Source organism: Heptranchias perlo, chromosome 4, assembly GCF_035084215.1.
Source record: "Heptranchias perlo isolate sHepPer1 chromosome 4, sHepPer1.hap1, whole genome shotgun sequence".
Taxonomy (NCBI): Eukaryota; Metazoa; Chordata; class Chondrichthyes; order Hexanchiformes; family Hexanchidae; genus Heptranchias; species Heptranchias perlo.
In genome coordinates this window covers 100,315,151-100,337,702 of record NC_090328.1, presented here as the reverse complement: position 1 = coordinate 100,337,702, position 22,552 = coordinate 100,315,151, and the positions used below count along the sequence as shown (strand labels likewise).

At 44.3% G+C, this 22,552-nt stretch overlaps 1 protein-coding gene across 2 annotated transcripts in view; it reads right to left on the bottom strand.

Moving 5' to 3' along the window:
- tet2 (tet methylcytosine dioxygenase 2) overlaps positions 1-22,552 on the bottom strand; it is a 177,979-nt gene that overhangs the window by 9,682 nt on the left and 145,745 nt on the right. For both annotated transcript variants that reach the window (XM_067983395.1, XM_067983396.1), the window contains 2 exons: positions 16,001-16,138; positions 11,953-12,334 (listed from right to left, as the gene is read on the bottom strand). In XM_067983395.1, coding sequence (XP_067839496.1) covers positions 11,953-12,334; positions 16,001-16,138 — 520 coding nt within the window. The remainder of the gene's footprint in view (positions 1-11,952; positions 12,335-16,000; positions 16,139-22,552) is intronic.

Sequence of the window (22,552 nt, the reverse complement as noted above, 5' to 3'; positions counted from 1 at the left end):
TGGATTTGCCTTTTACATTTCCCTACCTATCTTGTATCCCTCCATAAGATCACCTCTCAAACACCTCCTTCCAATGCTGAAAAGTCCAACTTTTTCCAGGTTTTCCTCATAACTCAGACCTTTGACATTAGGGATCAGCCTCATGGCTCTTCACTGCACTGCCCCCGGAACTTGAATATCTATTTGCCTTATGTCTCAATGACCAGAACTGGACACAGTCCTCAAGGTGCAGTCTGATCAGTGCAGTCATGACTTCCTCTGACTTATATTCTGCTGTTTGGGCTACATAGTTCAACATCCTATTTTTTTTTGATATCTGCATTAGTTGGACATATTGTGTGTTGAGTCTACTAAGACTTTACAGGTCTCTGTTGGCTTCAACTGTAGCTATTCCAATACCGTTCACAGAGCAGGGGTCAACTATTTTTCCTTCCTATGTGGCGTACCTTACACTGCGTTAAATTCCATCCGCTATTGATCTGCCCGCATACATACTTTATCCAACTCTTTCTGTAATTTCTGTGTTGCTTCCTCTGATTCCACTGCCCCACCTAGTTTGGTTTCATCTGCAAATCTGGCCTCTTTGCATTAAGTTTCTGAATCTAGGTCACTTATGTAAATTAAAAACAGTAGTGGTCCCAACTCTGAACCCTGAGGCACCTCATCCAGTCCTTTTCCCCACCCCACTCTGACAATACTCTTCCAATGAGTATTCATTATTTTCTACATCTCAATTTCTTGTCCATTCCCAGGGTTTACCCTAAATCCCTGCTGCTTTGTGTTTAACCAATAGTCTTGCACATGGAACTTTGTAAAATGCTTTTTGGAAGTCTGGGAACACTACATCACAGAGCTTCCAGCGTCCACTTGGGCTGTCACTTGTTTTAAGCAATTAAGTAGGTTAGTCAGACAGGATTTTCCCCTTCTGAAGCCATATTGACTGTTATTTACTAGGTTATTATTGTACAAATCATTCTCAAGTTTACTCCTGCTAATTGATTCCATTATTTTACACAGAATGGAAGTAAGACTAATAGGTCTGTAGTTGCCTGTATCTGTTTTGTCCCCCTTTTTGAATATGGGCACCATATTAGCCAAATTACTGGTCCCTTCCCAGTGTCCAGTGACTCCCTCATAATGATTGGCAGTGCCTTAAAAACCTTCTCCCTAGTCTTAGCACCCTGGGATAAAAACCATCTATTGCTTGGGATTTTCTGGATTCCCAATTTATTTTAAGCCCATTTAGCCTGTCGAGGATTTCCATCTCTTTATATCGGTTATTGATTTTACTTTGGTTATTTCTCTTTGGAGAGTGCATATTACTCATGTCTTCCCTCGAATAATTGGAGGATGAAATCATTCAGAATGTTTACGATTTTGTAATTCTCCTTATTTTTTAAATTTGCTCTCGGGATGTGGGCAAAGCCACATTAATTGTCCATCCCTAATGGATTAAAATAAAACATAAGGGATCAATCACACTAATAGGGGTATACTACAGACCGCCTAATAGTGGAAAGGAGGTGGAGGAAGAAATATGTAAGCAAATATGTGAAATGACTAAAGGACATAGAATAATAATCATGGGAGATTTTAACTAACCCCAAATAAACTAGCAAGGGTAGGTAAATGGGTACAGGGAGTGGAGTTTTTACAATGTGTGCAGGACTCCTTTCTTACCCAGTATCTAAAAAGCCCAACAAGAGAGGAAGCACCACTGGATCTAGTAATGGGAAATGAAACAGAACAGATAAGAGAAGCAAGCGTAGGGGAACACCTAGACAATAGTGATCACAACATAATAAGGTTTAAGATAAAGATTGAGAAGGTCAGAAGTAAAAGATCGAAGTAATAAATTGGAAAAAAGCTGATTTTCAGGGGTTGAGAATGGAACTAGGGAAAATAAACTGGAAAAATTTACTGATAAAGAAATAGAACAGCAGTGGGAAACATTTAAAATGGTGATCAGTAGAGTCCAGGAGAAATATACCCCACTAAAAAGCAAGAACAAACTAGTCAGTAATGATACACTATGGATGAATAATGAAATAAGGGCAAATTTGAAACTAAAGAAAAAGGCATACATTAAGTACATAGACAACAAACGAGAGGATGACAAAAGGGAACATGAAAAGACTAGGAAAAGTTTTTTTTTTAAATTAGGAAGGTAAAGAGAAACTACAAAATTAAAATATCAAGGACTATAAAAAGAAATAGTAAGGTATTCTACGGACACTTAAATAACAAAAGAAAAATCAGGACAGGGATAGGGCCACTAAGGAATCCACATGATAAACTCACAGGTAATGACAGTGAAATGGCAAGAATATTAAATAATTACTTAGTCCCACTGGTAAATACTGAGACAAACATGGCAGGCGTGACATTAGAAGAAGAGATCAATAAAGATATAAAGACATTTAAGATAGAAAGGGCTGAGATAATTGATAAACTAATCAAACTTAGAGAGGATAAAACTCCTGGTCCGGATGGATTGCATCCACGCATATTAAAAGAAGTTGGGGAAGAGATAGCAGAGGCACTATTACATACAGATAAAAATTCATTAGAAAAGAGAATAGTGCCAGAGGATTGGCCGACACAAATATGATTCCTATATTTAAAAAGGGAGATAAAATAACTCCAGGGAACTATAGACGAATTAGCTTAACGTCAGTGGTAGGAAAGATAATGGAATCCTTAATCAAAGATGTAATAGAAAAACATATAGAAAACAAAAATATAATGAAGACTAGTCAGCACAGATTTCAAAAGGGACAGTCATACTTGATGAACCTTATTGAATTCTTTGAAGAAGTAACAGCAAGGGTAGACAAGGGTAATGCAGTGGATGCAATATCTTTGGATTTTCAAAAGGCCTTCGATAAGGTGCCGCATAGTAGACTCATGACTAAGGTCTGAGCATGTGGAGTCAGGGGTTAGGTAGCATAGTGGTTATGTTACTGGACTAGCAATCCAGAGGCCTGGACTAAAATCCAGAGTCATGAGTTCAAATCCTGCCACGGCAGCTGGCGAATTTAAATTCAATTAATAAAATAATTAAATAAAAATCTGGAATTAAAATACTAGTATCAGTAATGATAGCCATGAAACTACCGGATTGTCATAAAAACCCACCTGGTTCACTAATGTCCTTTAGGGAAGGAAACCTGCCGTCCTTACCCGGTCTGGCCAATGTGTGACCCCAGACCCACAGCAATGTGGTTGATTCTTAATTGCCCTCTGAAATGGCCTAGCAAGCCACTCAGTTGTAAAATCTCACTACGTAAAAGTCATAATAAGAATAAAACCGGACGGACCACTAGGCACCGGACACGACAACGGCAAACCAAGCCCAGTCGACCTGCAAGGTCCTCCTTACTGGGGATTTGAGCCAAAATTGGGAGAGCTGTCCCACAGACCAGTCAAGCAACAGCCTGACATAGCCATACTCACAGAATCATACCTTTCAGCCAACGTCCCAGACTCTTCCATCACCATCCCTGGGTATGTCCTGTCCCACCGGCAGGACAGACCCACCAGAGCTGGTGGTACATGTGATATGCAGTCAGGAGGGAGTGGCCCTGGGAGTCCTCAACATTGATTCTGGACCTCATGATGGCATCAGGTCAAACATGGGCAAGGAAACCTCCTGCTGATTGCCACCAACGTCCTCCCTCAGCTGATGAATCAGTCCTCCTCCATGTTGAACACCACTTGGAGGAAGCACTGAGGGTAGCAAGGGCTCAGAATATACTCTGGGTGGGGGACTTCAATGTCTATCACCAAGAGTGGCTCGGTAGCACCACTACTAACCGAGCTGGCCGAGTCCTGAAGGACATAGCTGCTAGACTGGGCCTGCGGCAGGTGGTGAGCGAACCAACACGAGGGAAAAACTTACTTGACCTCGTCCTCACCAATCTACCTGTCGCAAATGCATCTGTCCATGACAGTATTGGTAGGAGTGACCACTGCACAGTCCTTGTGGAGATGAAGTCCCGTCCTCGCACTGAGGACACCATCCAACGTGTTGTGTGGCACTACCACCGTGCTAAATGGGATAGATTCAGAACAGATCTGGCAGCTCAAAACTGGGCATCCATGAGGCGCTGTGGGCCATCAGCAGCAGAATTGTATTCCAGCACAATCTGTAACTTCATGGCCCGGCATATTCCTCACTCTACCATTACCAACAAGCCAGGGGATCAACCCTGGTTCAAGGAGGAGCGTGGAGCAGCACCAGGCGTACCTAAAAATGAGGTGCCAACCTGGTGAAGCTACAATTCAGGACTACATGCATGCTAAACAGCGGAAGCAACTTGCTTTAGACAGAGCTAAACGATTCCACAACCAACGGATCAGATCAAAGCTCTGCAGTCCTGCCACATCCAGTCGTGAATGGTGGTGGACAATTAAACAACTAAGGGGAGGAGGAGGCTATGCAAACATCCCCATCCTCACTGATGGCGGAGTCCAGCACGTGAGTGCAAAAGACAAGGCTGAAGCGTTTGCAACCATCTTCAGCCAGAAGTGCCGAGTGGATGATCCATCTCGGCCGCCTCCCGATATCCCCACCATCACGGAAGCCAGTCTTCAGCCAATTCGATTCACTCCATGTGATATCAAGAAACGGCTGAGTGCACTGGATACAGTAAAGGCTATGGGCCCCGACAACATCCCAGCTGTAGTGCTGAAGACTTGTGCTCCAGAACTAGCTGCGCCGCTAGCCAAGCTGTTCCAGTACAGCTACAACACTGGCATCTACCCGACAATGTGGAAAATTGCCCAGGTATGTCCTGTCCACAAAAAGCAGGACAAATCGAATCCGGCCAATTACCGCCCCATCAGTCTACTCTCAATCATCAGCAAAGTGATGGAAGGTGTCGTCGACAGTGCTATCAAGCGGCACTTACTCACCAATAACCTGCTCACCAATGCTCAGTTTGGGTTCCGCCAGGACCACTCGGCTCCAGACCTCATTACAGCCTTGGTCCAAACATGGACAAAAGAGCTGAATTTCAGAGGTGAGGTGAGAGTGACTGCCCTTGACATCAAGGCAGCATTTGACCGAGTGTGGCACCAAGGAGCCCGAGTAAAATTGAAGTCAATGGGAATCAGGGGGAAAACTCTCCAGTGGCTGGAGTCATACCAAGCACAAAGGAAGATGGTAGTGGTTGTTGGAGGCCAATCATCTCAGCCCCAGGACATTGCTGCAGGAGTTCCTCAGGGCAGTGTCTGAGGCCCAACCATCTTCAGCTGCTTCATCAATGACCGTCCCTCCATCATAAGGTCAGAAATGGGGATGTTCGCTGATGACTGCACAGTGTTCAGTTCCATTCGCAACCCCTCAAATAATGAAGCAGTCCGAGCCCGCATGCAGCAAGACCTGGACAACATCCAGGCTTGGGCTCATAAGTGGCAAGTAACATTCGCGCCAAATAAGTGCCAGGCAATGACCATCTCCAACAAGAGAGAGTCTAACCACCTCCCCTTGACATTCAACGGCATTACCATCGCCGAATCCCCCACCATCAACATCCTGGGGGTCACCATTGACCAGAAACTTAACTGGACCAGCCATATAAATACTGTGGCTACGAGAGCAGGTCAGAGGCTGGGTATTCTGCGGCGAGTGACTCACCTCCTGATTCCACAAAGCCTTTCCATCATCTACAAGGCACAAGTCAGGAGTGTGATGGAATATTCTCCACTTGCTTGGATGAGTGCTGCTCCAACAACACTCAAGAAGCTCGACACCATCCAAGATAAAGCAGCCCGCTTGATTGGCACCCCATCCACCACCCTAAACATTCACTCCCTTCACCACCGGCGCACTGTGGCTGCAGTGTGTACCATCCACAGGATGCACTGCAGCAACTCGCCAAGGCTTCTTCGACAGCACCTCCCAAACCAGTGACCTCTACCACCTAGAAGGACAAGAGCAGCAGGCGCATGGGAACAACACCACCTGCACGTTCCCCTCCAAGTCACACACCATCCCGACTTGGAAATATATCGCCGTTCCTTCATTGTCGCTGGATCAAAATCCTGAAACTCCCTTCCTAACAGCACTGTGGGAGAACCGTCACCACACGGACTGCAGCGGTTCAAGAAGGCGGCTCACCACCACCTTCTCGAGGGCAATTAGGGATGGGCAATAAATGCCGGCCTCTCCAGCGATGCCCACATCCCGTGAACGAATAAAAAAAAGAGCAGAATGGATAGCAAGCTGGCTACAGAACAGAAAATAGAGAGTAGGGTTAAAGGTAGTTACTAAGACTGATAAAAGGTGGGAAGTGGATCGTTGCTGGGACCACTGTTGTTCACCGTTTACATAAACAATTTGAACTGTGGAATCAGAAGTATGATTTCAAAATTTGCGGACAACACCAAATTGGGGGGTATAGTTAATACCGAGGAGGACTGCGACAAAATACAGGAAGACATTAACAAACTTGCAGAATGGGCGTGTAATTGGCAAATAAATTTCAACATAGGTAAGTGTGAGGTATTACATTTTGGTAGGAAAAATAAGGGAGCCACCTGCACGTTCCCCTCCAAGTCACACATCATCCCGACTTGGAAATGGATCGACGTTCCTTCATCATTGCTGGGTCAAAATCCTGGAACTCACAGCGTTAGGGTTAGGGTTAGCTAGCAGTACTGTGGGAGAACCTTCACCACACAGACTGCAGCAGTTCAAAAGGTGGCTTACCACCACCTTCTCAGGGGCAATTAGGGATGGGCAATAAATGCTGGCCTTGCCAGCAATGCCCACATCCCATGAACGAATTAAAAAAAATACTGCTTGGATAATAAGAGTCTAAATCATAGAATCGTAGAAAGGTTACAGCACGGAAGGCGGCCATTCGGCCCATCAAGTCCAGCTAGTCCCACTCCCCTGCAAATTTTTTACTTTCAAGTACTTATCAAGTTCCCTTTTGAAAGCCATGATTGAATCTGCCTCCAGCACCCCCTCAAGCAGTGCATTCCAGATTCCAACCATTCGCTGTGTAAAAAAGTTTTTCCTCATGTCACCTTTGGTTCTTATGCCAATCACCTTAAATCTATGTTCTCTGGTTCGTGACCCTTTGGCCAATGGTAACAGTTTCTCTCCATCTACTCTGTCTAGACCCTTCATGATTTTGAATACCTCTATCAAATCTCTCTCCAAGGAGAACAACCCCAGCTTCTCCAGTCTGTCCACATGACTAAAGTCATCCCTGGAATCATTCCACTAAATCTCTTCTGCACCCGCTCTAAGACCTTCACATCTTTCCTAAAGTGCGGTGCCCAGAACTGGACACAATACTCTAGTTGTGGCTGATCCAATGTTTTATAAAGGTTCATCATACCTTCCTTACTTTTGTACTCTATGCCTCTATTTATAAAGCCTAGGATCCCGTATACTTTTTTAACCGCTTTCTCAACCTGCCCTGCCAGCTTCAACAATTTCTGCACATATACCCCCCGATCTCTCTGTTCCTGTACCCCTTTTAGAATTGTGCCCTCTAGTTTATATTGCCTCTCCTCGTTCTTCCTACCAAAATATATCACTTCACATTTTTCTGTGTTAAATTTCATCTGCCATGTGTCAGCCCATGCCACCAGCCTGTCTGTATCCTCTTGAAGTCTATCACTATCCTCTTCACTGTTCACTACCCTTTCAAGTTTCGTGTCATCTGCAAATTTGGAAATTGTGCCCTGTACACCCAAGTCCTAGTCATCAATATATATCAAGAAAAGCAATGGTCCCAGCTCCGACCCCTGGGGATCATCACTGTACACCTCCCCCCAGTCCAAATAACAACCATTCACTCTTTGTTTCCTGTCACTTAGCCATTCCGTATCCATGTTGCTACGTTCCCCTTTATTCCATAGGCTGCAAATGCCTTTTGCAAGTCCATATACACCACATCAACTGTATTGCCCTCATCTACCCTCTCTGCTACCTCATCAAAAAACTCTATCAGGTTAGTTAAACACAATTTGCCTTTAACAAATCCACGCTGGCTTTCACTAATCAATCCACACTCGTCCAAGTGACTGTTAATTCTGTCCCGGATTATCGTTTCTAAAAGTTTCCCCGCCACCGAGGTTAAACTGACTGGCCTATAGTTACTGGGTTTATCCTTACACCCTTTTTTGAACAAGGGTGTAACATTTGCAATTCTCCAGTCCTCTAGCACCACTCCCATATCTAAGGATGTTTGGAAGATTATGGCCAGTACCTCCGCAATTTCCACCCTTACTTCCCTCAGCAGCCTAGGATGCATCCCATCCAGACCGGTGACTTATCTACTTTAAGTATAGTTAGCCTTTCTAGTACTTCTTCTTTATCAATTTTTAGCCCATCCAATATCTCAACTATATCTTCCTTTACTGAGACTCTGGCAGCATCTTCTTTCTTGGTAAAGACAGATGCAAAGTACTCATTTAATACCTCGACCATCCCCGCTGCCTCCATGAATAGATCTCCTTTATTGTCCCTAATTGGCCCCACCCCTCCTCTTACTAACCATTTACTATTTAGATGCCTGTAGAAGACTTTTGGATTCCCTTTTATGTTGGCCGCCAGTCTATTCTCATACTCTCTCTTTCCCCCACTTATTTCCTTTTTCACTTCCTCTCTGAACTTTCTATATTCTGCCTAGTTCTCACTTGTGTTATCAACGTGACATCTTTTATACGCCCCTTTTTTCCGCTTCATCTCACTCTATATCTCTTTTGTCATCCAGGGAGCTCTGGCTTTAGTTGCCCTACCTTTCTCCCTCGTGGGAATGTACCTACACTATACCCGAACCATCTCCTCTTTAAAGGCCGCCCACTGTTCAATTACAGTTTTGCCTGCCAATCTTTGATTCCAATTTACCTGGGCCAAATCTGTTCTCATCCCACCGAAATTGGCCCTCCTCCAATTTAGTATTTTTACTTTAGAGTGGTCCGTGTCCTTTTCCATAACTATTCTAAATCTTATGATACCATGATCGCTGGTCCCTAAATGCTCCTCCACTGACACTTGCTCCACTTGGCCCACCTCATTCCCTAGAACCAAGTCCAGCAATGCCTCCTTCCTGGGCCGGAAACGCACTAGTCAGGAAAGTTATCCTGAACACATTTCAAAAATTCCTCCCTCTCTTTGCTGCTTATTATTATGATCCCAGTCTATATTAGGGTAATTAAACTCCCCCGTTATCACTACTCTATAGCTTTTGCTAATAGCTTTGTAATTTCCCTGCAAATTTGTTCCTCTATATCCTTCCCATTAGTTGGTGGCCTATAGAATATTGTTTCTTAACTCTAACCAAATAGATTCTGTTCTTAACCCCACCATGACATCCTCTCTCTCCAGCACTGCAATATTCTCCTTAACCAATACTGCCACCACACCCCCCCCCACCATTTTTCTTCTCTATCTTTCCTGAACACCTTGTATCCAGGAATATTTAGTACCCAATCCTGCCCTTTTTTGAGCCAGATCTTTGTTATCGCCATGACATCGTATTCCCATGTGGCTATTTGCACCTGCAGCTCACCAACCTTGTTTTACACGCTTCATGCATTTACACACATGCACTGCAAACCAGTCTTATACTTTCTTGCACTCTCTTTTAGTCTGATCCCACCTAATACCATAATATCTCTTGCTCTAGTGCTGTCTTTCTCTCCCGATCCTTTGTGCCCCTTGTTTCTCCTTTGGGATAGAGGAGCAGAGAGATCTGGGGGTACAGATACTCAAATCACTAAAAGTAGCAACGCAAGTTAATAAGGCCATAAAAAAGCAAACCAAGCAATGGGGTTCATTTCTAGAGAGATAGAATTGAAAGCAGAGAAGTTACATTAAACTTGTATAAAATCTTGCTTAGACCACATTTGGAGTACTCTGAACAGTTCTGGTCTCCATATTATAAAAGGATATAGAGGCACTGGAGAAGGTGCAAAAAGGATTTACTAGGATGATACCAGAACTGAGAGGTTATACCTATCAGGAAAGATTGAGCAGGCAGGGGCATTTTTCTCTAGCAAAAGGAAGACTGAGGGATGACCTGATAAAGGTTTTTAAGATTATGAAAGGTTTGATAGGGTAGACATAGAGAAGATGTTTCCACTTACGGAGGAGACCAGAACTAGGGGCCATAAATATAAGACAGTCACTAATAAATCCAATAGGGTATTCAGGATAAACTTCTTTACCTAGAGAGTGGTTAGAATGTGGAACTCGCTACCACAAGGAATGGTTGGGGCGACTAGCATAGATGCATTTAAGGAGAAGCTAAACACAAGGGATAAAGGAATGGAAGGATATGCTGATAGGGTTAAATGAAGTAGGGAGTGAGGAGGCTCGTGTGGAGCATAAACACCCCCATGGATCTGTTGGGCCGAATATCCTGTTTCTGTGCTCTACATTCTATGTAATGATCGCGGAGAAGGCGGTGGTGAGCCTTCTCCTTGAACCACTGTAGTCCTTGCAATGGTGAGGTTCTCACAATGGTGTTAGATAGTTTCAAGCTCATTTGCATCTTTTAGGATTGTCACCTTTTCCCTGACTGCTCTTTTACTATTGTAGTACTGTAAGAATTTTTACTGTTGGGTTCAGCCTCTGCTGCTATGTTTTTTTTTTTGAGGTTCTTCTTCACCCCTCTGCTTGCCCTTTTAATGTGTTTCTTCCCTTATATTCATCCCAGTTACTCCCTTCCTTTTTTTCCTGCTGGATTTGTAGAGGTTATTTTTCCTCTTTATTTAACTCTTACTTTGTTAATCCATTTAGGGTCAAGCAAAGTGAAGAAGTATCATGAAGTAAAAAAGAAATCGCATTTTTATAGTGTCTTTCACGCCCTCAGGACGTCTCAAAGGGCTTTACAGCCAATGACGTACTTTTGAAGTGTAGTCACTGTTGTGATGTAGGAAACGCGACAACCAATTTGCGCACAGCAAGGCCTAACAAACAGCAATCAGATTGATAACCAGATAATCTCTTTTGTGATATTGATTGAGGGATAAATATTGGCCAGGATAATGGGAGAACATCCCTGCTCTTCTTCGAATAGTGCCACAGGATCTTTTATGTCCACCTGAGAGGACAGTCAGGGCCTCAGTTTAACGTCTCATCCAAAAGACGGCACCTTCAACAGTGCAACACTCCCTCAGTACTTCACTGATGTGGCAGCCTAGACTATGTATTCAAGTCTCTGAAGTGGGTCATAAACCCACAGCTTCTGACTTGAGGTCAAGAATGCTACAACTGAGCCAAGGCTGACACCTTGGTAAAGGTGCAGTTTAAAAAATACAGTGAAGAAATATTGGTACAGAATACAGTGAAGTGCATTGAAGAATAAATGATATGCATTGAAGTACAGTGAAGCAGTAAAATGAAGCTACATAATGAAGTACTGTGAATTACAGTGAAGAATTAGTGACGTACAGTGAAGAAGTGGAAAACTAAGAAAGGAGATAATAAGTGAAATCGCGGCATGAAGCCAAAATATATCGAATGCATTGTAGATTTTAAAGGCAATAATGCATTACACAAATTATTTTATTAAATTGTGAATAATTTATTAAATTACATGGCTCTGAATTTAGACTGTGGAACACTAATGTACGAATGCTTACTGTATTTGTTTGAAGTTCCCCGTTCTGCTGTTTTAATAGAGGAGTTAACCTGTTTATTTTAAACAGGCTAGAACCTCTGCTCAAATAGCAGAGAATTGAATTTCAGATAAACACATTGAGCTCTCTCTCGTTAGTGTTCCATGCTGTCAATTCAGGGCTCACGTTCTTCAAAGACTTTCCTTCAAAGACTTCATGTCCATAGATGACAGTATTCTTCCAGTTGTGATGCTGTGCTACACCAGGGAAATATCAAATGTGGGACAGGCAGGCATTTAACGTTTAAAATACAGCTCCTGGTAATTCTAGAGAGAATGGCGGAAAATCTGGAATTGAATTTACCTAAATTACTTTGCATCTGCTGGTCGGCTGCTGCACTCCCCGAGTCGGCCTGATTCGACCGTGCTGCTGTCGAATGAGCCTTTTCTGCTTTAGTGGCGCTGTTCTCCTGATTCAAGAGCCTCTCCGCCGCCGCGGCCGCTGCAGCTGCCTTCTTGGCTTCCTTCTTCTGCCGCCCACTCTTGACAGGATGGGCCAACATTCTCACCACACGGGGGAAGGAGCTCAGCACCTGAATGGCACCTTGCTTGACCTTTTCCTCCTGAGCTTCCGCACTTCCAAACTCATCGGTAGGAGAGATTTTGTACAAAGGCAGCACATGGAGCTGTTCATCGTCCGGTATTTGGCCAATAACCCGATTGTCTTCTTTGGTAAGTGTACAAACCTGCGCGTATTAGTGGAAAACAGCATTAATCAAATATGAGTTCAGTGACTAATTCTTTCATTGTACAACTTAAAGATTGCAAGGCTCAGATACAAATGAGATTCTGCACTCCAGTCAGTGGGAAAAATACAACCTCGGAGCGAATAACACAGTTTGCCTTCTACTAATGCTGCCAAACGATGTTTTTTGAAATCATGGTGAAAAATGTGAGGGAGAGGTTACACACTAAATCACTTTAGTGATTTTATGTTTTTCACAGTCTGTCCCACAATGCAGATCCAACTTAGTTTGTATCATTCAACTAACCAAATGTGAATTCAATCCCGTTTCATGTATTTGTTAAGCTCACTGCAGGCACTGCGGCGGCAATCGCAAAGTTTAGACAGTGAGAGAGCTCTGATCAATGATATCAGTGCAGCGATAGGCAGACACCAGCCACTGGTGGAAGGCACAGCATTTGTCACCTTCCTAATAACCCCATTGCTCGGTAACAGAAATTTTTCCTTGGAACAAAGACTCTGATTGACACCCAGAAATTATTTACACCCCCCTTCCCTCCAAAAGTCCGGAAGTGGTTCTGCAATATGAACGCAGCATTAAAAACATGCTAACTAGCTCCAAACTTCTGCAATGGACGGAAAGCCTTGTGAGCAGTGAATCGGTCGTGCTGTACTTTGCCCCCAGATTCCCAATATGCACTCCTGTTATGCGAATCGTAAAATTCACCCCACGCGCTTTTTCTTGTATTATTATCTAAACTTGTTTGATTTTTAAATCTAACATTTCGCATCTCTTTATGTAACAGTTCCACTCTTAGATTTAAAACGTGTCTTCCTGGAGAGATTGTAAATACACACTGTCTCGTTAATGAATGGTAAATGACCCAGGGTGATGAAAAAGGGTAAAATTGTTAAATTTTCACCCCTCTGCTCCCCTCCCTTCACATGTCTGACACCAAATAATGTTTTTTAATTCATTCATGGGATGTGGGCAAGGCCAGCACTTACTGGCCATCCCTAATTACCCTTGAGAAGATGGTGGTGAGCCACCCTCTTGAACCGCTGCAGTCCGTGTGGTGAAGGTTCTCCCACAGTGCTGTTAGGTAGGGAGTTCCAGGATTTTGACCCAGTGACGATATTTCCAAGTCAGGATGGTGTGTGACTTGGAGGCTGCCCTTGTCCTTCTAGCTGTTAGAGGTCGCGGGTTTGGGAGGAGCAGTCGAAGAAGCCTTGGCGAGTTGCTGCAGTGCACACAACAGCCACTGTGCGCCAGTGGTGAAGGGAGTTAATGTTTAAGGTGGTGGATGGGGTGCCAGTCAAGCGGGCTGCTTTGTCCTGGATGGTGTTGAGCTTCTTGAGTGTTGTTGGAGTTGCACTCATCCAGGCAAATGGAGAGTATTCCATCGCACTCCTGACTTGTGCTTTGTAGATGGTGGAAAGACCTTGAGGAGTCAGGAGGTGAGTCACTTGCCGCAGAATACCCATCCTCTGACCTGCTCTTGTAGCCACAGTATTTATGTGGCTGGTCCAGTTAAGTTTCTGGTCAATGGTGACCCCCAGGATGTTGATGGTGGGGCATTCGGCGATGATAATGCTGTTGAATGTCAAGGGGAGGTGGTTAGACTCTCTCCTGTTGGAGACGGTCGTTGCCTGGCAGTTGTCTGGTGCAAATGTTACTTGCCACTTATCAGCCCAAGCCTGGATGGTGTCCCGGTCTTGCTGCATGACCGGGCTCGGACTGCTTCATTATCTGAGGGGTTGCGAATGGAACTGAACACTGTGCAGTCATCAGCGAACATCCCCATTTCTGACCTTATGATGGAGGGAAGATCATTGATGAAGCAGCTGAAGATGGTTGGTCTTAGGACACTGCCTTGAGGAACTCCTGCAGCGATGCCCTGGGGCTGAGATGATTGGCCTCCAACAACCACTACCATGTTCCTTCGTTCTAGGTATGACTCCAGCCACTGGAGGGTTTTCCCCCTGATTCCCATTGACTTCAATTTTACTAGGGCTCCTTGATGCCACACTCGGTCAAATGCTGCCTTGATGTCAAAGCCAGTCACTCTCACCTCACCTCTGGAATTCAACTCTTTTGTCCATGTTTGGACCAAGGCTGTAATGAGGTCTGGAGCCAAGTGGTCCTGGCGGAACCCAAACTGAGCATCGCTGAGCAGGTTATTGGTGAGTAAGTGCTGCTTGATAGCACTGTCGACGACACCTTGCATCACTTTGCTGATGATTGAAAGTGAACTGATGGTGCAGTAATTGGCCGGATTGGATTTGTCCTGCTTTTTGTGGTCAGGACATACCTGGGCAATTTTCCACTTTGTCAGGTAGATGCCAGTGTTGTAGTTGTACTGGAATAGCTTGGCTAGAGGCATGGCTAGTTCTGGAGCATGAGTCTTCAGTACTACAGCCGGGATGTTGGGGCCCATAGCCTTTGCTGTATTCAGGGCACTCAGCCGTTTCTTGATATCACGTGGAGTGAATCGAGTTGGCTGAAGACTGGCTTCTGTGATGGTGGGGATCTCGGGACTTCTGGCTGAAAATGGTTGCAAACACTTCAGCCTTGTCTTTATACTTTATTTTATTTATTTTAGCACTTTTACTTTTGTACTTCCTATGAAGAGAAACCCTTTCCACTCTGCTCTTTTATGAGGCCACTTCTAACATCAGGGTCACCATGTTTAGTGTGCACACTGAATGAAGGGCTGCAAAGTGTAACTGGAAGCTGTTACTGAAATATTTTAGATGGTAGCGGTGATTCTAACCCAGTTAAATGCAGGTGATTGAGTTAATTGCGGGTGATTGAATTAAATGTAGGTAATTGAGTTAGTCTAGGTTATTGAGATAAGAGCGGTGATTAAGTTAAATGCAGGTAATTGAGTTAAATGCGGCTGATTAAGTTAAGTGCAGGCGATTGAGTTAAATGTAGGTGATTGAGTTAGTGTAGGTGATCAAATTAAGTACACGTGATTGAGTTAGTGCAGGCGATTGAGTTAAGTGTGGGTGATTGAGTTAAATGTGGGTGACTGAGTTAAATATGGTTAATTAAGTTTAGTGTATGTAATTGCTTAAGTGCTGGTGACTGAATTACATGTGTTTTTTGATTTAAATGTGGGTGATTTGTGATTCAGTTAGTACTGGTGATTGAATTCAATGAAGGTGACTGTGGTAGTGTAGATGACTGAGTTAACTACAGGTGACTGAGTTAAATGAAGGTGATTGTGGTAGTGCAGGTGATTGTGATGGTGCGGGCAATTGAGTTTCTGCAGATGATTGAGTTAAGGTAGGTGATTGAGTTAAGATAGGTCATTAAATTAAATATAGGTAATTGAATTAAATGTAGGTGATTAAATTAAGTGTTGGTGACTAAGTTAAACATGGCTTTTGATTTAAATGTAAGTGGTTGACTTATGTGCACATGATTAAGTTAAGTGAAAGTGATTGAATTAAATCTGGGTGATTTTAGTTAAATGTCAATGATTAAGTGCTGGTGATTCAGTGACATGCAGGTGATTGGGTTAAGAGCAGGTGATTCAATTAAATGCTCATGATTGAGTTACATGAAGGTGAGTTAAGTGTTGGTGATTGAGTTAAGTGTGGATGAATAAGTTGTAAGGTCTGTGATTGGAACAAAACGTTTAAGACAATTTGTACGTACCACTGTGCTGCCATTCTGCATGTTGTGCAAATCTCTGTGAGCGTGAGCACAAAAATCCACACAAGCAGTCACCCCTGAGAATGGATGGCCGTCCGCATGGCCAAGCCGGCAGTCTGGTGCCCTCTGCTCAAATTCAACCTGCAAAAACAAAAGTGCAAAGTAATACTGCTTTACAATAAAACACAATCATTTCTTGTACAACTTGCCCATCGCGGTTTCCTTCTGTTTAATTCTCTGCTGGCTTTTTGTGTGCTCAATCATATATTGAGATATCTGCATCAGAGGTCTTCAGTGCAACGGGTGATACTGGAGGGCAGGTCTAATTTTCATCAAAGAGTGGAAGTGAAATTGTTTTTATATCAGGAAAAAAAAGACAACTTTCTTTTTATTGTCCTGGTCACAGCTTTGCCGGAATGCATTAATTTGAATTCATTGGCTCATCCACTGTGTTTGTATTCCAATCAGAACACAACTGCAGTTATATTGTGGAGCTATTTGTTAAGCTGCTAACAGGGCACTGAACCATCTGAAATCTCCAAAGTTGATGATGCTCCTGTGCAGACAGCCTGCCTCTAGTGCATGGCTCAGCTGAAAGTATGAGAGCACTGATATACCTGGAAGGCTCAACCCTGTAATGACAACCCTTCTGGTTTTTGCAAATTGAACATTACAGCCTGTGTCACTAGCTCCAGGAGATTGATCATCAACAATGAATAAAATTAATAATTACTGTGAACTGTGAGAAGAAAATGAGATCACGAACATGAACATGTCATCTGGTAGCAATAGAAGGCGTTACATGTCGTACAAACAAAATACAATTAAACTGTGGCTCTGAGACTGCGTGGACCTAATACGATAGACATTTTGAGTCCTTGAGGTATTTTGCCTGCTGCGAGCATGGATTGGGCCAGCCTAGGTACCCAGGACTCAAAAAAGCTACACTTCAACCCTGCATGCACACTCATATTATTTAGAAAGCTTTCGTTATTTTGTAGTATAGAAAAGTGCTGAATCAGGAAAAAGTGTCCTGTATTTAAATTATATTCTTGCACAAAACCAACACTTCTGGTTTCCATTGTTTTTAACAGTCCTGTGGAATTTTCTAGAGAAGATGCAAATGAACAAAATAAACATTGCTGCTTACAAACATGTCCTTGTAAATTGCAACCCATCATTCTGCATGGCCTTTCACTGCTCTGAACCTCAGTATCACTGGTAGCAGGTGTACGGAGGAGAGCTCAAATCTAGGGGATGGAGTGAGAAGATAGACCAATGATCTGTAGTGCAAATGCACTTTTAGTATCACAGGATGGAGTGTGAAGTTCAACGAATGATGTGTGTGTGTTGTGATAACTCTCACTGTAGTAACTTACTGAATCTTATAACATATAAGATTATGAGGGGGCTTGACAGGGTAGATGCTGAGAAGTTGTTTTCCCTGGCTGGAGAGTCTAGAACTAGGGGGCATAGTCTTAGGATAAGGGGTCGGCCGTTTAAGGCTGAGATGAGGAGGAATTTCTTCACTCAGTGGGTTGTGAATCTTTGTAATTCTCTACCCCAGAAGGCTGTGGAGGCTGAGTCGTTGAGTATATTCAAGGCTGAGATAGATAGATTTTTGGACTGTAGGGGAATGAAGGGATATGGGCATCGGGCAGGAAAGTGCAGTTGAGGTCGAAGATCAGCCATGATTTTATCGAATGGCGCAGCAGGCTCGAGGGGCCGTGTGGCCTACTCTTGCTCTTGTTTCTTATGTTCTTAAGAGCTGTGGAGGTCAGACTGGATTGTTCTGTGAACATTGCTAATTAAGATTCTGAAGGAACAGGTATTGGTTTTGAGAGTAGATCAGTGAGTGCGTTCAGGCCATTCATCATGCATGGCAGATGCTAGTCTCAGTAGCTCAGGCAGCTGAGTGGGTCGACCAGGATAGACCAGCAAGAGATGCCTGCTAGGAAAATGATAAAGAGGGAGGAGATGGGGTGAGGGGACTGTGAATGGGTAACAGTAAAGAAAAGTGGTGAGGGAGTTGGGAATTAATGCAGGAAAACAAAGTTTCAAGCAGGTTCCAGTTGCTAGATAACATGGAAGGTGTTAGTGAGGAAGGTGAGGGTAAAGTAATGACTTTATACTTCAGCTAGGGGAAATAAGGGCGAAGGAATGGTGGGAGAAAGAAGAATAGATGACTAGATATTAACTGGGAAAGCAGGAAAGCTGAAGAAAAAAATGCAGGACAGAGACAGGAATAGGCTGGGGAGATTAAAATACTACGTCACCAAGTGGGATTTCTGAAAAACAAGATGACCTCAGGGCATACAGAGGGCAAGAGTAAACCATTCTGGACAACAGTGCGTGGATCTAGGACACCCTGGGGACCGCCTGACCACCCGTGTGGGATTGGAGAGGAATTTTTAACAGAGTCTCTGTTTTCTTTGCCTCTCTCAGGAGGTGGCTGGGGAGGAGGGGGGTGGGGAGATGGGGGGTGGTGGTTAGTGCATACGTATGAAATCAGCCAGAGGATGGTCATATGGGTTTGATGGCCTCTTCTCATCCTGGATATATGAACATAAAGAGCCCATGGAAGGGACAGGACTAGAGGAGATGGTGGTGGATTGCTTCCTTATTGAGCTTATTGAACAGCCAGTGAAGTCAAAATCTATTCTGGACTTAATCTTCACTAATGAGCAAGGTCTGGTGTGTAATGTAGAAATCAAGGAACATCCGGGATCCCACAATTAAAACATTAGAACGGAAGTGTTCAGGAGGGTAAGGAGAAAGGGCAGTGAGACAGAACTATTATGCTTCAGTGTATTCAATTACTGAGAGCAGAGGCTGTAAGCAGTGCGACTGGTTTATAGTAATTGAATATATTGAATTCCCGTTCTATTTCATGGATCTGTAAAGGCGTTTTTGGGATCACGTTCCCAGAATTCTGCTTTTTCCATGAAAACCACAAACCAGAGCTGTTAGTTGTAAGGAACATCTGATGAAATTATTTCAAGAGGTAATTAAATGATTGATGTTTTGGTACGTTTTGCTCTGGGTGGTGAGAAAGGTAGCTGTTGATAAACTGAAGAGTAAAAGCAGAAAGGCCTTCTCTTCTATTACAACTGCTACTCACACTTGTGCAAAATGGGTGTGAGGAGAGTAGCGAAAACAAATCTGCTTGTTAAGGTCTTATTAAGGGCCTATACTGAGAAACAAGTGTGTATTTGCATGGAGAAAGAAAGAAAGAACTTGAATTTATATAGTGCCTTTCATGACCTCAGGACATCCCAAAACGCTTCACAGCCAATAAAGTAATTTTGATGTGTAGTCTCTGTTGTAATGTAGGGAACGTGGCAGCCAATTTGTGCACAGCAAGATCCCTCAAACAGCAATGAAATAAATGACTAGAACCATCGGTTTTTTTAGGTGTTGGTTGAAGAAATGTTGGCAAGGACACAGGGAGAACTCCCCTGCTCTTCTTCGAATAGTGCCTTGGGATCTTTTACGTCCACCTGAGAGGATAGATGGGGTCTCGATATAATGTCTCATCCGAAAGGCTGACAATGCAGCACTAAGGGTAAGTACGATGGGAGATTGCAGGGTCTGTAAGGGTAGGTATGATGGGAGATTGCAGGGTTTGTAAGGGTAGGTACAATGGGAGAATGCAGGGTCTGTAAGGGTAGGTACAATGGGAGATTGCAGGGTCTGTAAGGGTAGGTACAATGGGAGATTGCAGGGTCTGTAAGGGTAGGTACAATGGGAGAATGCAGGGTCTGTAAGGGTAGGTACGATGGGAGAATGCAGGGTCTGTAAGGGTAGGTATGATGGGAGATTGCAGGGTTTGTAAGGGTAGGTACGATGGGCGATTGCAGGGTCTGTAAGGGTAGGTATGATGGGAGATTGCAGGGTTTGTAAGGGTAGGTGTAATGGGAGATTGCAGGGTCTGTAAGGGTAGGTACGATGGGAGATTGCAGGGTTTGTAAGGGTAGGTACAATGGGAGAATGCAGGGTCTGTAAGGGTAGGTACAATGGGAGATTGCAGGGTCTGTAAGGGTAGGTACGATGGGAGATTGCAGGGTTTGTAAGGGTAGGTACGATGGGAGATTGCAGGGTCTGTAAGGGTAGGTACGATGGGAGATTGCAGGGTCTGTAAGGGTAGGTATGATGGGAGATTGCAGGGTCTGTAAGGGTAGGTACAATGGGAGATTGCAGGGTCTGTAAGGGTAGGTATGATGGGAGATTGAATGATAGTAAGGGATTGTAAGGGTAGATAGGACAGGAGGTTCCTGGGTCTGTAAGGATAGGTATGATGGGTGATTGTGGGATTTGTAATGGTTGGTATTATTATAAGGAGGCCAAGGAAGAATCAGCCAAGGAGGGAGAGAGACTCCAAATGGGCACTTGTTGTGCAGTGATGTTCAGAGGAACAGACCTCACCATGCCTGCTTTACAAAGGAACATTCTTCTCTGTACCCCAGATCACTAATGCCATGAGGAGCCTCATGGATGCCATCATGAACATGCGTCTTGGGCAGCAAACTGCCTCATTAGTGGCACTTACAGTGGAGGGCAGGGGCACATGCACAAATAGTGTCAGGATGGGCCTTTCTCATTGAGACCTTCCTGCTGCTGCAAGATGCCATAGTTTGCAGCTTCAGCACACATGGAACAAGCTGGATGACAAGTATTAAGGGATTCATGGACCTTGTGGCAGAACATTGCTTAGTCCTCATGCAGAGCATTGGTCACTGTGAGGACTTCCCCATAAATAGCAACATGCATCAGGTATCACAGATCGGCCTCTCGTGTCAGCCTGTGGCTCTGCACAAGTGGCCTTTCATGCTCCCCACAACACGATTTGCCCCTTAATGGCAGCATAGGGCATCCCTGTAGCCGCTGCTGATCCTCAATGGCACAAGCATGTCAGCAGAGTCTTAAGGAGCTACTAAGCAAACCTTGGAGCCAGGATCAGCACCGCAAGCTTTCCACTAGGTGTTTACTCCCCTCTTCTGAGTATGAGGTAGAGGACCTCCCACAGGAAGCATAGCTCTATACTTCTATTCCCTACGCACACTCTCCCACCAATAACAACATTCAACTGCAGTGTCCAGCAGTCAATCATTTTATGGTTACGATTAAAAGGGAGAAATTCTCCTCCTGTGCTCCTGGCACAGGCCAGAAAAGCATATTGCGGAACTACGCAACTCCAGCGCAATCACAGGCCGTCGATGCACGGTCTGGTGTGTGCTGGGAGGGCAGAGGGTGGCTGATGTTGATGAGGGTTGAAGTGGGAATGAGAAGCAACAACAGGGCATCTAGAAGGAAAGGTAGTTCAACAGTCGAGAGAGTTGTCAGAGATTGGCAAGCTGATTTGCCCTCATACCCGGGCATCTCTACTGGAGGAGGCTGCTGCACATCTTCATCTTCTCCTCCATGTGTTGCTGCTCCTCTCTCAAGTCCACAAGTAGGCCTCTGTCGATTGTGAGGCTGTGCAGTGCCCAGAAGACAACTATAAATCTAAATCACTGCTTCAAGAACCCAAAGATTTTTTCAATGAGACACCCACTGGCAGCTGAGTGATTCATTAGAGGCAATTTTAACCCCGCAGAGATCAAGAGAAGCAGTTTCTTGACTGTCTTGGCCGCCCCCCACTACTTGCGCGACTCCCACCAGCACTTAAAATTGGGCATATTATACCTGTTCTGTGCTGGGGTTTGAGGGTAATTTACAAGTGTCAAGAGTCAGTCATCCAACCTGTCCTCTCCTGGAAAGATGACGGCATCCCGCGTGGTGATAGAGGAGAGTATGACAGGTAGGGAACGCAGACCACCTGTACATTTATGGAACAGAATATAAAGGTGTGGAATTGCATCTTGCACTGATGATTAAATAACCATATGCACGCAGTCTACTGTGCTTCAGGTTCCGGAAAAGCCGCAAAATTGGTGCCTCTCTTCTGCGACTGCTGGCGATATTTGATGATTGTGCCACGGTGTCTGTGGAGGGCAAATGGGATCTCTCTGCTGCTGCTTCACTTACACACATGACCTTGCCTGCAGCTGGCTGGAAGGTGAAGAGTTCTACGTGAATGCCGCTTTCACTGACTTGGCTAATGCAGCCTTGGTGCTTGATCACACTTCCAGGTAAGTGGCAGCAGGAAATGGCCGAGCTCGGTGACTACTTCCCTGATAAAGTGAGAGTCTTCAGCAGCACGACGACTCCTCGTAGAGTCCCAGATAGGAGAGGTCCTATGCATCCTCCTCTGGTGTCTGCTTTACAGTTGGGACCCCCTCCCCCCTTGCTCTTCTTGATCTTCTTCATCCAGAAACAACATCATATCGAGGATTACAGGAATAAATCTCGCACTGAAAAGCACTGTAGGCCCACTCGCCAACTGCAAAGACTACTCTCCTGCTCTAACACCACCTTTCATTCAAAGTGAAGTGCAAGAGAAAGGAGACACTAAGAGGCACAAGAAGTTGATAGGCTTTTCACAGCCACTTAACAAGTTCAACAAGCCTTTCAGTTGAAACATTTGTTTCTTTGTCGGCCTCTCATTCGCAGTAA